Here is a 16,990-nt window from a genome sequence, read left to right as displayed (position 1 = left end):
TTTTAAACAGCAGTTGCTCAGCAAAACAATCTAAAGTGAACAGAATCAGTATCAAAAAATGAATTCAAAATAGAATTATGATAAATCCCATTAGGCCCTATTTTAGATACTCGATACGTGAACTTTGTTCTTCGTTAACATCTCTAACTAATTGCTCTCGACTGAGAAGCTATTTTTGTAAATGTGTTTTTAATGCAATTTTTTTTGCCTGAGCGTTTGTGCTTTTCTTCTAGAATTGACTTCTCAGGTGACTTTTTCACGCACTTCTTGATTTTTTTGATAGAGACAAGTTTGTTCGAACAAAACCGAGTGTTAGAGACAAGAAGACAAGGTCCTTATAGCCGAGTGATATACATCCGCCGAGGAGACGGAATCGGACTCAGGAAGTCGAGGTTCGAATCCTACCTTGGGTTGATGTTTTTGCAACCATAAAGAAAAATTTATCTAGGCTACAGCGCCTCAATTAAATTGCGCTCTCTGTCATTCGAGAGCAATTCTTGCGACATTATTTGGTTTTTGTTTACAGGAGTACGTCTAACTACAAAATGCAATCAAATTAGTTCTTACTTCAAAATGATTTGTACAAAGATCATTTTTTTTCATTGTTCTGTTCCTTCCATCCCCATCGGTTTTGTCGGAATTAATGGCGTCTATTTGCTGGCGATCGGCAGGGTATGTTTCTCCATTCTGACATGTTTTTAGCAGGAACGAAAATTTAAATGAGCAAATTGAAACATTACTTATTGTTATGCCGACAGTTTTGTGTCAGTTCTTTTCATATTTTTTTTGTTAAACACTTTTTCAATTTTTCATATCTGTACGGTTATTGAAATATTTTAATTGCTCTCAAACGAAGTTTGTAGCATTTATATTAGTCCTGTCGGTAATTTCCAGCGGGCATTAAGTGCTCTTAGAGCCTTTCAGCTCGCTAGTCTCCATGTATGCCATTCACAGAAACGGTTTTGGAGACTTATAATTATGGTGTGAAGGGCGGTTCTTAGAGGTTGAACCCCCCCCCACACTGTTGCCCCCACCCCACTGTTGCCCCGGCCATCAGCCCCCCTGTGCTCCGTCGCCCCCGTGGCTAGCTACTGACGAAGCCAACCGCTCGCCAGTCGTTTGAGAGCAATTCGGCCGACGTTAGTCGGTTATGTTTTTAGAGTTTTGTTTGTCAAGTCTTGCATTCAAAGTTAGACCTATCTTACTTGTCTTATGCTGACTTGATCAGCAAAATTGGAATGTTTTCCAAAATTTGAGGTGATTGAATTTTCTTATTTTTGCAACAGGCCAATTTGTCCCCTATAAACGCTATATGAAGAATAAAACCCCCATTTTTCTTAATTAGACGTTCTTTCGGGAAATTTATTGAACAGTTGCTCTGAAATGAAATTGTCTCAACTATGGTAGGACTTTTTATGCAAATTTGTTCTTGCGATTTTTTTGTCTAACCATTTTGTCGTTGGGCCAAACAATTTAGTGAATTTTGTTTTAAGAAACGAGATGAACTTATGTACGTCAATTAGCTAAACAGAAGTTTTTTCCTTCACAGTCAAGAGACAACAAGAAAAGGAGCCGTAAAAAATTAATCCACTGTTTGATGGTCCAATCTTCCTTGAAGTAATTGATTCAGTTCTGTAGTTTTTACAGGCCTATATCCTATTTGTTTTAATTGTTAATAGTCGCCGTCAGCCTCTCAACAGCTATTATTTAGGCGCTCTCCTTTTTTAATTGGCTTTACCTTTTGATCACATTTTTCGTTTTACATAAGTCACGATTTTCACGTTTGACTTCTGACTGACCTCACTGTTTCAACTGAATGCATTTAAATTTCTTTCACCATTGGTGAATACGCAATATGGTGAATACAATGAAAGTCAAAAAAGAGCAAAATCAAAGAGACGGGATAAACCGATCAAGCCCGGTCATTAATTTATTGAAAATTAGGTTATCAAAGTTCATTAGAGTGTTTGCTATCTGACATTGGTATTAGGCTCATTAGCTTTCAGTTTTGAGCTGAATTAAGTATAGTTTCAGAATCGAACTGAAACGGCACGCCACATCAGAAGTTTTTGATACTGAAAAAAAGATTCGGTCAATTTGTTTTTTTTTCTTTTACTGTTATAATCCTGATGTGCATCAAGCGCGTCAACGGTAGCTATTTTCCGTTAATTTGCCGGCTATGTTTCTAATTGGTCTCAGACAACGTTTAAGAAATTTTTGGGTACTGTTGGCTTGTAAGGAGATGAACTGATACAGTTCTGGGGCAATCATTTGGCATAGTTAGGTTGAAGAACACTGCAGAGGGCCTATAATCGTATGGTGTACAGGACATTTTTAGGTCATGGACCCCTTATTATGACTTTGACAGGGATTTTACACTGAAGTTAAAGTTAGCTACACAACAGAATCTACGCTAGCAACTTAGTCTTTGCTAGTGGTATTTTCTTTTTTCAAATATTTTTTCCCTGTCTGACTGTTTGTTTTGTTGTATTTTCAATCTTGTTTAATATTTAGCTCAATTCAATGAGAAAAGCTATTCATCTTTGATGTTCTATAAAAAAAAACGGCTATGTTTTATTTTTCAAAAAAAAAGATTAAAGATTGTGAAAATAAAGATTTTGGTGTTTCATTTCTTGCATTTTGTGGTCTTCTTGGTGTACATCGCTGTCTCTAACATGCGATATGTCATTTATTGGATGAACTGATTGACATCAGTGCACTTAATTATTTTGGAGTTGCAGATCGTGGAGATTTTTCAAGAATGTCAATACATCCTGTTTGCTCATTTATTTTCGTTTTTTCGAGGTTTCTTATTTTAACTAAATAGTACGTTGAACTAAATAATTGGTTCAGATTATCATGGTAAATAAGTCTCTGTGGCTGTGTTTCAAGTTTCGTTTTTTGTCGAGTCGAGTCCATAGTCTTCCGGCCTCTTTTTGTCGTCTGAAGATCTTTTTAATTTTACACTCACGCTGCTAGCCTCAAAAAAGCGGCTTTGGCATTCATGCTGCTGTTTCACTGCTCTTCTATTGTTTAATTGGTCTCTAACAATGTTTGTAGCAATCATATTAGTCCTGTCTGTCTTTTAATTTGATTTTGCGCTTGACAAATTTTTCGTCTGACCCATTTGACTTTTTGTCCTTAAAAACGAGATAAACAGGTAGCGCCCAGCGGGCATTAAGTGCCTTTAGAGCCTTCCAGCTCACTAGTCTCCAAGTATGTGATTCACAGAAACTGTTTTGGAGACCTATACTTATTGTGTGAAGGGCGGTTCTTAGAATTTGATCCACCCCCCCCCCCCCCCCCCACAACCTCCCTCCCCCCACATCAACCCCCCATTCCCCAACCCTGCTCATTGTTCAGGGCGCTTAAGGGCCCTGCCAAAAACCCGTGAAGCCAAAAGTAATTTAGCACCCCCTGGTTTTAAGAAGTAAGAATTCAATTTTTGAAACATTTTTACTGCAACTCAAAATCAACACAAGAAATAACACAATTTATCCTTTACACTAGTCCTCTCATTCTACCTATGAAAGTCAGATAAAACGCAACGTTCAATTACGAGAAAGCTTAAGGCAAATTTGTTGAACTGCATCTTCTAAAACATTCATTGACTTCTCAAGTGACTTTTTCACGCTTTCGTTCTTTATTTTTGAGTGGTCTCTATTGCTCTCACTCCGAAGTAAAGATTGTTGCTGAAATAAAATCGATTGCAGCTTGGCAACAAGAGGGACATGATAGCCTAGTGGACAGTGCTTCTGGCGAGGGATCGGTTCGAATCCCGGATTGGTTAACAATTTTTGCACCCATAAAAAAATTTATCTAGGCTACAGCCCCTAAATTAAATTGCCTCGCCTATCGTTCAAGGGCAGTTCTTCCGACATTAGTCGGTTTCTTTTTCCTCAAAAATTGAATTTTTACTTCGTAAAACTAGGGGGTGCTAGCTTACTTCTGCCGTTCAGTATGTTAGTTTAATCTTAGTAACGTGAGATTTAATCTGAAATACATGATAAGTTACTTGATCATCACTAACATCCCTCTCTAAATTACCTTTTGACACTGATATTAAAGTCACTCAAGGCTACTTTAAGATGTACTTCAAACTCAAGGGTGCGTCTTTCAAGGTCAATAAAGGCGTCATAAATAAATAGAGGCTGCTAATAATAAAACATGGCGGCCAAATTAACGTAAGCATTTTGGTTTTGGAAAAATTTTTTTGAAATGGGTTTTGTTTTGCATCAACCAATCTGTGTCAATTCGGTATCTGTTGGTATGTATATTTTGCAGCACGTAAACCTATTTCGCAGCTATTTCGACAATCTGCTCTCTTTGGCTATCGATTTTTATTTGAGCCGAAGTTTTTAGCGGCCTTAGTCTCGATAAGCTCGTAGTTTGAACAGAATATTCTTGGTTTTTCTTCCCACTTTTTGAAGTGTAAGTTTCATTTCAATTGCTATTGATTGTTCATATTAAATGCCAGTTCTTTTGCTGTTATTCGATCGATTGAAAAGCAAATTTGTATTTAATTCATAAATGCAGCTTGAAAAAACCTTTTGCGTCATTCCACAATTTGAACAGACGAAGCAGAAGAAAAAGATATCCCATCAGTTTTTTTTTACTATCAGAGAGAATAAGATAGGGAGTTATGCCTCCTCTTTTGTGTGCTGGCCTCATATTGTAGATTGTAAACACTATTAGCCTTACTTACACTGTATTTTATTCCTTCATTATTAAAATGTTTCCTAATATTTTCTGACGGCTTATACCCCCCTCCCCCGCCGTTTTATTTGCCTCTTTCCTCAAAATCCATTTCTGCCGTCTGAGCCGAGCGAGCATTCAAGTCTGTGCCTTTGCCGCATAGCTACACATTTAGACAAACATATTCATTGCGACTCCTGCGCCGCGGCCGCCGCCGTTTCAATATCTATCGTGTCGAATTGAGAAAGAGTGAAATGAAAAGAATAAGGCGAATATTTGTTATAATTGTTTTGCGCCTTTTCCTTTTTCCTCTTAAGTATCTCATATCTAGTGAAGAAACGTCTTATTAAATAAATCTGCAATGTCTTATATTGTTGTTGCCAATGTTCACTTTATAACACAATATCACAGTTTGCTCTTATTGGGACGAAATGGTTCGTGTAAAAACAGGCATGTCATGTCAAGTTTATAGTAGAGATTATTTTTGATGTTTTATAGTTTTCGCTCTGCAGATATAAAGCGCCGATGAAAGGCGAGCTATTTATTTGTTTTACCGCTGAAGAAAAGAGAAAAATGAGAAAATTTATTCTTCAAGCAGCTATCTAGACGATTTTCTGCAGTGCTGAGCTGTTTTTATGTGGTATTATTGAATCAAATCAGTGTTTAGTTTTCATATCTTCAAACCTCTTAACTTTAATAATGGACAGTTTTTAATGCAATGTGATTATGATTATTTTGTATTACAAGTTCGCGCTTTTTGCTTTCAAAAATTACCATTTAGTTGTCTAACAATTGCGTTTTTACTTGACTTGCCTAATTTGTTTTGTCATTCATTAAATTTTTATGCGTTTTACAAACGTTTAACCGCTGATTCTGCTCTAATTGAAGTAAGCTATCAACTCAGGTAAACTATTGAATATACGATTTTTCACTGCTTGGATTTACTTTTATAACAAAATTCGTTCATAAATATCTGTTTGTTTATGCGTCATTTGTTCCACATTATGTACACCTAAGGCCTTATTTGCTTGTACCTCAGGTAGGTTTAGAAACTTCAGCAGTTCTTAAGTAGTCCACTTGGTTCAATTTTTAGCCCATAAAAAAACCACATAACACAAACCAAACCTTAAACATAAACCTGTCGGTGAATTTTCGCTCAGAGAAAAAAATTGATGTAATTGACTTTACAGAAATGAAAGATTTTCCTGTTGCATCTCAACAAAAATTATTTTTTCTGGTTGCAGATCGGTCGACCGTTTTATTTTCGATATATTTCTTGTCATGAGACGTTTGTTATGGGGTAGAATTGGCACCGAAGAAAGTTTAGCGACAAATAGTATGCGGTCATGCTTTTTATGCCATGAATCTCAGCGCTCTTTCTCGTTTTTTGTTGTAAGTAAATGCTATCAAACAAAGTTTTTTTGCAATTATCGATAGCTCTCCAGTTACTTTAGTGCTGTTTGCATTTTAAGTTGATTTGTTGTACGACCGATTGTTTTTCTTGGCTTTTTTATTGACGCTTTTTCGCTTTTTAATTCGCTTTACTTTTTTGGTTTTCACTAGTCATGACTGGTAGTAATAACTCAATACCTTTACAAATTCCAATTAATAGTTTTCCATTAAAATTAATAGCCTTGAATGTATTTTAGAGGGTCAAGACGGCAGAATCTTTCAACCTAACTAAGACTGCGTAACAAATTAGAACTTCTTTTGACGCTTAGAATGTTAATTAAGCGATAGCTGGGGCTATTATTGGCATTCTTTGTTTTTATTTCGGCGTCAAGATTTTTGTTACGACCATATGACGTCACAACCACTTCAAATCTGCTTTTTAATTGCTCTTGAACGCAGTTCATAGCAATTATTGTAAACGTGTGTGTCTTTTTTTTATGCAAAATTTTTGCTTGACGGTTTTGACTTTTCGAGTGACTTTTACGCCCTTGACTTTTTGCATTTCGCGTGATCTAAAATTCTCTCTCAATCACAATTTCAAGCAGCTGAACTCAATTGGCGGCAATTTAATACTAAAAGTCAAATAAAAAGTGCGCCGAAACTGGTGTCATTTTTTTACTTTAAATCTTAATAGTGGTATATGTTAACCTCTAATATGGTTATTTGAAGCCCACTATAGAACTTCTTAGTCCCATTTAGGCTACCCCCCCCCCCCCCCCCCGACTGAAGCAGGCTGCAATTGATTAGAGCTCCCACTAGTCGTTCAAGAGCAATTCTTCCGACGTTTAGTCGGTTATGTTTGTTCATTTGTTCATGCCATTTCAACTGAATTGCATGCGTGACATCATTTCTTACTCTTAGTGTAGCGAGTTTTTTTCATTCGCGTGATTAAGTTTTTGGTCACACGTGACTTACCTCCTTCTCAAAAATGACTTTCTATTTTTAATTGCTCTTGAACGCAGTTCATAGCAATTATTGTAAACGTCTGTGTCTTTTTTTATGCAAATCTTTTGCTTGACAATTTTGCGCTTTTCTTCTAGAACATTCTTTGACTTCTCAAGTGACTTTTTCACGCTTTCGTTCATCATTTTGGAGTGATCTCTAGTGCTCCGAAGTTGCTAATATAAAATCGGTTGCGGCGTAGTAGAATTAACTGACTTTTACCGCAGTGGTTAGTGAGGGTGGCCATGGATCGAGAGGTCAGTGGTGCGAATCCCGGTGGGGTTGAAGTTTTTGCACCAATAAAGAAAAATTGATCTAGGCTAGAGCCCCTGATGAATTTAGAGCCTGTCGTTCAAGAGCAATTCTTCCGACATTTGTCGGTTTATGTTTGGAATTGATTTTTCTTCACCTTAAATTCAAAGAGATAATGTCAAGTGAATATGTATCCCTCTAAATAAAGGTTATTTGGTAGCAGCTAATAGAGGTATCAATAACTTATGCAGATTCTTATTCGAAAACCAACATCTCATCTTTTAATAAAGAGTAATTTTTTGTCTATCTTTTACTGTTTTTTAGACTGCAGATCTACGAAGCTATTGCGGCTATTTTCTAGTAATCTGCCAGCTATGGTTTTTTTCCGATTTTTTTAAATCACCATGGTTGTGCAGGGGTCAATGGCGGCTATCTTCCGACAATCGGCCGGCTATGTTTAATGTTTTCGTTTTGAGAAATCTATTTGCATCTCTTCCGGGGTCTTTATTGGAAATCTGGCGTTAGTGAAGATCGACATTACCAAAACTAATTGACTGGTCAAACCGAACATATTTGATGGCGCGGGATTGTATCGTTGATCTCATCGTTGCTTTTTTGTTACAATTCAAAGGATTTGAGTTTTATTTGGGTGCAGCCTTTTTTTTAAAAAAAATATCTATCCATATATTGTAATGATTTTCATCAATTGGAAATCAAAATTGAGTGGTGGTTTTAGGCACGCCGGAGTCTTAAATGAAGCAAAAAAACGAGTAGTGCTCTTGTTTTGATTATCACCTGCAGCGACAATTTGATGACTCCACATTTTTTTATTCACTGATCTACCGCTCAGCAAATGAATTGGAATCTTCAGTTGGTTTGCTTGATTTATTTTTTGATAAGTGACTCTTTTCATTCAACACCAGACATCTGAAGTTTAAATACCGTTAACTAGCGCTACTCTTGTTAGAAGGTTGAGAGCGAACAACCTAATATAAATGTGCATAAGATAAGCTTGACAAGAAGATGAACTTTTTGAACGCATACTTGGCTAAAGAAATGAAGCATTGAAGAACAAGAAAGAATGTGAGAACGGGTTATAAGGGATGCCCAAGTTCGAGAGCTTAAGACCATTTGGTGTAAATGGGTAGCACACTAGGCTTGCAAGTGAGAGAGAGATGCTGGTTCGAATCCAGTACTGTTCCATTTTCACAGTAGCTGCACCTGCAAAGACCTAACAACTCTCAGGTTCATATAGTTCATCATGAGCAACCTGCTTATGTTTAAAACTTAGTTAGAATTTTTCATTAATTTGAGTGGTTCAATCGAGATGAAGGTTCGGTTTCTGAATGGGGATATTTTAACGGCGATATGCCGGCTATGTTGGTTTATTGGTGATTTTTACTTTGCAGTATTTTGGAGGTTAGTGAGTATATAGATTATGCCTCTTGCATTAAGTTTGAATTTTTATCAGAAGTAATTTGATGAGTTGGATATAGATTGATAAGATGAGAAATGATATGTGGTACTTGACAAGTTTGCTTTGAGAATTCTCTAAATCAGTTGTTTTTGTGTCACGCTGAAATAGTAATATTTATGGGGTAATAACATAGTTTATGTTCAAATGAACCGAAATTGTATCGTTTTGATTTTTATAAAGTTGTTACTTTTTATCGGCATTTTAACTTGGAAGCTATTAAGTATTCAGCTATCTTCTCGTAGATATTGCAAAATTAAATAGGTTGCCTTCAGATATTAGAAATAAGTATATTCACCAAAATTGGTTGATTTGAATGAGAAAGTGGAAGTTATGAAACCAATTCAAATATTCTAAATGCTTTAATGTCAAATTTAGTTAGCCTCTTTTGCTGTTTTTCTTCGCCTGTTTCGTGTCATGCTGGCTTTTCTGTCTATTTGCAGATTCCTAAGCTGTGGATATTTTGAGTGACGGAAGTTTGTTAAAGGATTAATTGTGAAATCAATTCAATTTAATCTTTGCTCTGAGGAATGAAATATTGAAGGCTCTGTTATTGTTTATTACAAGTGCACTTGCAACTATCGCGCGGAAAGAATACCTAATCGATTTAACCCTATAACAGCCTTAAATCTCCCTCTCCGAGTAACCTTAAATCCTCCCAGTAAATATTCAACGCTGTCTTAGATTATTTTTTCTTTCTGTATTCCTTCTTATTCCCAAGTTGAGAGTATACTATATGCGTGTAATTTGTTCCTACTGTATTTCTACACTACCACCAACACCGCTACCATTGCCGCTTGTTGTGAACATTTTTCTGTTGTAGCATTATTCCCCCTCCTTTTTCTCTCATTCCTTTTTTGCTTTTTTCCATCAATCTTTATTTTGCGTCTGTTTTTTGTTCGCCTCATTTTTCCTGCGTGGCGGTGGTGGTCGTTTTATCCCTGTGAGCCAATTTGTTCAATCCATAAATGCTTCACTTTTTCATTATCAAATATCTCTCCCCGGTTTGTTTAGCTACTTTGCTTTGTGATAGTGTTAGAGTATGGACGTGTGATTGTTTGAATAGGTGATTTGATAATAGAAACTGAAAAGGTGCAATTTGTCTTACTTCACATCAATTATTAACAAAGCAGAAATGAGCACAAAATATATTTTACAAAACAATCACTGAGAAAGCTTTCTGCGGACACACAACATAAATAAAACATGCAATATTCGGACGTATTTTCAACATTGCCGCAGAGGAAAAAGAAGTAAAGCATTGATAATCTGCGGCTGTTTCTTGTATAACAGTCGAGGTAATCATTGATAAAAATTGCTACCACTTGTTTTATATTATATTGCCCTAACTGTTATCTGAAAAATTTATTGTTGTCCTCTTATTGTTGAAGTGAAACGCTTTTGTGAAAAGACGAGAATAATAGCGTTGAATTTTGATAGCTTCCCTTTTTCAAATCACTAAAGCATTACCCCCAAAATTTATGCCGTTTCCCCTCTGTCGAGTTTAACAACACCTAATTGATTCAATTAAGGGTCTTCATTATATTATATTTGCTATTCTATCAATAGCTTCTCATTCTGATTAGTTCATCAAAAGTAACCTTATCGAAAATCGAGGCACTTCTTTCGAAATTGGAATGCTGATTTCGGTAAGATTGACATCTAGCATTGTTCATTTTGATCTTTCTTTCCAGTTTCATTGTGGCAATAGAGGTTGCTTCAAATTTAGTTATTAAAAAAGTTATTACAATAAAAGTTATTACAACAGAGCAGCACGATCTGAAACGCTATTTGTCTGAAACAAAGTATGTATGTACCATTTATGTTAGTTCTGCCTGCCTTCGGGAATTTTTCGTTTAATTATTTTTTTTTTTCGATTTCACCGAATTGTTAGCCTACATCTTGTTCAGTTTTGTGTGATCGAATTGGCTTGTATTCAGAATTGTTAGCAGTTTGTCTCAACTGGTGACAATTTGCTGCGAAGTTGAAATCAATGGTGCACAAAAAGTTTTCCTTTCAAAGCTTTTAAGTCTTTTAAAGGCTGTGGATGAAGTTTTAACTCCCCTTACCGCTGAAGGTGGTTACAATCAATCGCTCCCCGTGCCTGTTTTTGGGAACAATACGATGGTAGTTTTCATATGTACATGCATGAGGGGTTCTATATGTTGCGGAAATAGCTGTTGTTTTTTGGAACTGACTCATGTACTGCAAATTATTTTTTTTGCCTGCTGTTATTTTTTTGTACATTTCTGTTCTCTTTTTTATTATTTTTATATCCTGTTCTGATATCGGAAACTAAAGGAATAGTTTCTGAGCTAATTTAAATAAATCTTTTTTAATAAGTTTGTTGCTTCAGAATGGTTAGAGTACCGATCTAAAGTGCGACGCGAGCGAGAGCTAGCCTCAAATCCTGGACATACTCAACAACTGCTGCTTTCAAACCATAACAACAACAACGATGCCTCCACATCCTCCCATTGCAATGATGAACCACCTGGACTCGAATTCCCAGTGGTGAGTTCAGTTTCCTCTTCTGCGACTGACCTCTACAGTGCTACATTGGACCAACTTTCATCGTCGTCCTCTCCTGTCGAGAATTGGCTCAACGACGAATTCAATTTCTCAGAGCAAGAGTTCAAAGAACGGGAACTGTTCTCTTCTAAGACGTTGACCTACGTTGCTGCGAAGAACCTTAGAGGTCACTGCTTCATAACCAACTTCAGAGATATTACCGAGGCTCTAGAGTTCGATCCCCTGCCGGACCATTTCTTTTTTGTTTTGCAGTACAATCCTCAAAATAGGTAAGTTTAGCCTTTGTATACGAATAATGCTCGTGTTTTTATGAATTATTTTAAGACATCCTAATTCAGTGCTGTGTGTTTTGTGTCTTATTGAGAAGTTTGTCAGCAACAGGATTTTTTTAGTTCGTGAAGTTCGCTTTTCAGTCAGGAATTCGTGCAGTTGAAAGTAACAGTTCTGTGTGTTTGGTAGAAACTAGTTTCGTTTTTCTTGATAGTTTTCAGTTTTCTGAGTATAACTTCGCTCATAATGATAAGTTGTTTCCAAAGGTAGTTTTGGATAAACGATTTTAGTTTCATCGACTGCCTAAGGTTTTTATTACCTATGAGTGTTATTTTTGTGTAACAAATGTGTATTTTATTTTTAACTCAGTTAGTTGAGAGCGATTGTCGATCGGCCTTCTATTGGTTCTTAGGTACGTCAGAAGTCAGTATATTTTTTTTCTGTTAGCTTTTGAATGTTTTTTTAATTAGCCTCAAACAAAGTTAGTAGCAGTGACAGTCATGCGGTCTTTTTTAATTGCTCTCAAATGAAAGTTGTAGAAATTATATTAGTCCTGTTGGTCTTTTTATGCGATTTTTCGCTTGACTGATTTTTCGTCTGACCCATTTGACTTTTCGTCCTCAAAAACGGGATAAACAGGTAGCGCCCAGCGGCCATTAAGTTCTCTTAGAGCCTTTCAGCTCATTAGTCTCAAAGTATGCGATTCACAGAATCTGTTTTGGAGACTTATACTTATGGTGTGAAGGGCTGTTTTTAGAGGTCGACCCCCCGCTGCGCTCACCTCGCGCCCCTTAATTTAAGCTAAAGCTAGCCTCACTAAACCGTAGCTAGCTACTGACGAAGCCAATCGCTTGTCGGTCGTTTGAGAGCAATTCGTTAGTCGGTTATGTTTATTCGATCTTTTGTACTAATAATTTTTCGTCTTCCAACGTGATAAACAGGTGAAGCCCGGAAGCCATTAAGTCGCTGAGCAATTGTGTTTTAGTCTTATGCCTTACTAGTTTCTAAGCATGGGAATCACGGAAACTGGTTAAAAAAGGCATAAATTCAGGGCGGTTTTTAGATTGACAGTTTTTAGAAACTCAGTGCAGTATCCTGATCAGAAATATCATTCCTGGGGCTTTTTTTATGCAAACAATTTTTGCTTGCATTTGTGCAAATTGTTTGCTCGAGCGTTTCTTCGGTTAACTCCTGATAATGGTCCACTTGTCTCTTAATGTGACTTCTGCTCACTTCACAAAGAAACTTCATTTGAAATGAAAGCATCAAACTCGTGTTTTTTGAATGCGTTAATAGAGCTGTCATGCGAGCAAAACTGTTTATTGATACTGTAGAGTACGTCAACTGTCCTAAAATACTACCTATTACTTGCCAGTTTAGGTAATAGCAAGCATTATTGGATATTTGACGTAACGGGCAGCTGTATCATTGGATTGCTGACTTTTTATTCAATGCGATGACCAATTATGCTCGTTACTGATACAAAAATCACGCACAATTAAATTAATCGATAATTCTTCATAACATAGTTGATAGTTACAATGTTGGTGGTTGGGGTCAACAAAAGCTTTTTTTCAGCAATCTGGCATGTATGTTTTAAAATTAATTTCCGTGCTCTCGAAATTTATGCCTGATCACTTTGGTCGAAGTACTTGATTGGAGGGCAAAGTTTTTGAAATCATTTCAGGCTGAGACAATAAGCTTCAGTTTGACGCATCGCTTTTTTGGATGAAAGAGCTGCAGTTTCTCAAAATCACTCAATATCGCGGGACTGTGGATTTTCTCCTTTGGATTTTTTTAACAAAAAAATCACAATTTTTCGTCAACTCATCGATGCCCTGTTTTTATGAGTAGAGGTCGTTTATGCGGAGTGGTAAAAAGTCGCTTTAGTGGCTTATATCTGGCAAGTTTTTTCTATTAAAATTTTCATTTTCTATTAAAATACGTGATTCAAAAATTACCAACATTTCATTACTTTTGCACACTCAATACTATGCGCCATTTACTGGTTAAAGTAACTGGTTCTGTTTACCTGGTGAAAGTAAATGAAGGTTCATTTTGAATTTTTGTGGACTCGGAAATGATGCTTAGCAGAATATTGATGTCGATACTCAGAGTAGCCTAAAGACGCTGTTTTTACAAGTTTGCCTAATTTTTGAGCGTTGCATGTTCTTTTTTACTGAATTTTGTGGGCTGGTCGGGGCTGATACTATAATTTACGACAAACGCCTGTCGTCTGTGTTATGTCTTGCTGTCTAGAATTTTCCCTCTTTGATCTAATATAATCTCAAATGTCCAATTGCGTCGATCGGTGGATTGAGAGGAGCTCTTCCATGTGGCAGATCATCCACCCTTCCAATCTAAAAGAACCCTAGCCGTTACAATTGAGCTGTAATCTGTTTTGTTCAAGTTGGCAGTGAGTTCAAAGACTGTTAACTACCCCTGGTGCTGAGCTGGGCAAAGCAAGATTTGCCCAAATTTAATTGAAGTGCTGATAATTCTTCTGAGAGAGATCGGGGAATGGATTTGCACGCCAATTGAATTATTTATGTTCAAATATATCAGCAACAGTGCGCTCCAATAATCAATTCAAAGTGTTCTTAAGTGCTGTGAATGGTACCATTTACCTGCCTGTAGCTTAATGTTGCGTAGATTGTGACGCTTTTTATTCCCCCCTGTTCCGTCCCGTTACCGCTTGTTGCGTGTGAAGGGAAAAAGTGGTGCTAGTCGTGTTGTATTTGAGCGGTTTGTAGTGCAGTGGATTTATACCCTGCAATACAACTAGCGCAAACAAGCCTGTATTGTATGGGATTTATTTGATCCATTAGCTGATATATTTGGCTAATATAAACCAACAGTGCTAATACCCCAATTGAAAATCGAATCAAGTCTCAAATCACCCATAAATTGCCATTTCCATAGCCCCCGGTGACAAAATAGCAACCAACAATTTCACTCTACTCTCCACCTAAATCAGCTGAAGTTTCAACTATTTCACAACGCGTCTCTGTCCGATCGAGCGGACCCAATTTTAACCTAGTTTACTTTATAGCCCTATCTCTTTTAACTAGTGCTTTATTGCTAAAACATTTGCGGAAATTTTCCTTACATTCTCTGTTTGATTTGTTTGTTGAGTTGATTTTGGAACCTGCATTGTCACTGTCGTGTTGTTGTTGTCTTTTCCGATCTGAAGGGTAAGTTGTTGATGTTTATCATAAACATTCTGTCCGAGTTTGTCTCGCAACTTTTTCAAAAAATAATAGATCCTTATGATTTAGTAGAATGAACTTTGATCAGTTATTTGCCTGTTAGCTTACACAAATTAACTCTGAACATACTGAAAGCTTCGTATCTTGTACCCCCCCCCCCCCCTACCCCCCCCCCCACAGTTGTAACAAGCTTGATTGTTGGTTATAAAAATATACTGTGAGGGGAGGGGGTGTTCTGAATCCCGTTTATAGTTTATATCTCTGTATCTAGCAAGCAATTTTTTGCTTGTTGGAATCAAGTTTGAAATGAAAAAATCTGATTTTTTTGTTGCTGGTTTTACTAAAACGTGTATAAGTTTTTAATGGCCATGGGATATTTGGCAGTCATATCCTGTAATATTTGGCGGCGGAGATTAGGTGATAGTTACCAATATATCCCTACACCACCCCCTCCCCGCGCCCTTTCCCTATCCAATGTGGGGTGAGGGTGCGTGTGTATATTGATTTGTGCCGTGTGCTAATACAATTACTCCGTTCTCATATCTTCCATTCAATCAGAGAATATTTATGCCTATCTGTTTTGTGTGACTATTTTGTGTTCCTTATTTCCCGTCTCAAATCAACACATATCCTTATTAGGGTTCAGTTAATACTTTTAACCTAACCACACACGTATGCCCAATCCGAGACAATAACAGATTTCACACCACACCGAAACTGAAAAGCAAACCCCACCCCACCCCCCCCCCCCCCCACCCCACTTCACACGGTTTTTGTGTTAGAATTGACAAACAATCAAAAGTGTCCACTTAATGTCTCTAATAACTTCTTGGGTGTCAATTTATTCGCATTCCTTCCGCTACACGGATGATAAAATACAAAGTCTGTGATTTTCACTATTTAATGGCCTTCTTTTTCTTGTAGAGAGTTACTGGAATTCTCCGGTTCAAAAACTGGTGATATTTGGGGTTACCCCTCTTTGAATCATAAACTGTGGTGATTCCAGTTAATTCCCTTTTTTGTGACTATTGTATGTGAAATTTTATTTATGGAGGTAATTTTTACGCTATCTGATTATGTTTCCTTTAATGTTTCCGAATCCCCAATTCAATAAATGAACAGTAGTTACATAATGTGAATTTTTGCAAAGTTTTTCGCCGGAAAATATGACGAAGTTCAGTTTGAACTTCTAACATTTTTTAAGTAAAACCAATTAGACCGTTGGTGCATAAAATTAGCTTATCAAACCCCCCTTTTTTCCAGTTCCTCTTGAATGGTCTCAATATAAGTAACTAAATGAATTTCGAACACATAATCTAATTTTGAATAGCTCTGTAACGGTGCTGAAACAGGCAAATTGCCTCCTAGCATTCGTTCAATACGACGCTTTAACTCTAATTTGGTTTAATTATTCGAAGCTTGAATATTTGGTACTGAAAACAAATTTATTATTATTATTATTATTTTTACCTTAACGTTTCCACATTGGAGTTTCAATATCGTCGATACCATTTTTTGGTTTTGTAAATATTTGTTTTACTTGAGCAAAAAATTACTTCGTATTTTTTTCTGAAATTGGCTTACTATTAGTCATAATTTTTTTGATTTGTTTTATGTTTAAGCTAGTTACTTTTTGGAAAAAAAACAGGCAGCGTACAATTGTGAAACTTTTATGATACTTGTAATTTCGGAGAACGGATGCTGTCGTTGACAGTGGTCTTTGTCTATCTTGTTTGGATAACTATTAACTGCTTGTGACTTCTAGTTTGCACTTTCTATCTATATCATAGTTCTAGGACAGTAGATCAAAACTAAAAACTTGGAAAGCGGAATTTTGTTGATTTGGTTAAGTACCTTCTAGAACCCACAATTGTGTTGTGTTTTTAGAATGCTAGTTTTTGATAGTTTCGTATCGAGGCTGAATAATAATAATAATATGATTTTCGGTCTATCGTTCTTTCGATCTACTGCCCAGCCACCATCTATTATATGTGATTCTTCATACTATAGCAGCTTTTACTAATTTTCAAATACAAAATAGTCTAGTCTATGGCCGTGGTCGCCAGCAACCGCCCAGTTTTCCACCATAGCCACCAGAATAGATTCTAAGTCAATATGCCAATAAAAGTGTCCTAATTTTCCCCTGTGATAATAGACAAAGTCC

At 36.6% G+C, this 16,990-nt stretch overlaps 1 protein-coding gene across 1 annotated transcript in view; it reads left to right on the top strand.

Moving 5' to 3' along the window:
• The window catches only part of LOC142353913 (uncharacterized), a 91,794-nt gene that overhangs the window by 40,746 nt on the left and 34,058 nt on the right, over positions 1 to 16,990 (top strand). Inside the window, exon 4 of the mRNA XM_075406143.1 lies at positions 11,172 to 11,616. Within this exon, the coding sequence (XP_075262258.1) occupies positions 11,172 to 11,616 (445 nt within the window). The remainder of the gene's footprint in view (positions 1 to 11,171; positions 11,617 to 16,990) is intronic.

The sequence above is a fragment of the Convolutriloba macropyga genome, chromosome 15 (genome assembly GCF_964194025.1).
Source record: "Convolutriloba macropyga chromosome 15, txConMacr16.3, whole genome shotgun sequence".
In the NCBI taxonomy this organism is placed as follows: domain Eukaryota; kingdom Metazoa; phylum Xenacoelomorpha; order Acoela; family Convolutidae; genus Convolutriloba; species Convolutriloba macropyga.
The sequence above is the reverse complement of the archived record's forward strand: the minus strand, read 5'-3'. Positions and strand labels throughout refer to the sequence as shown.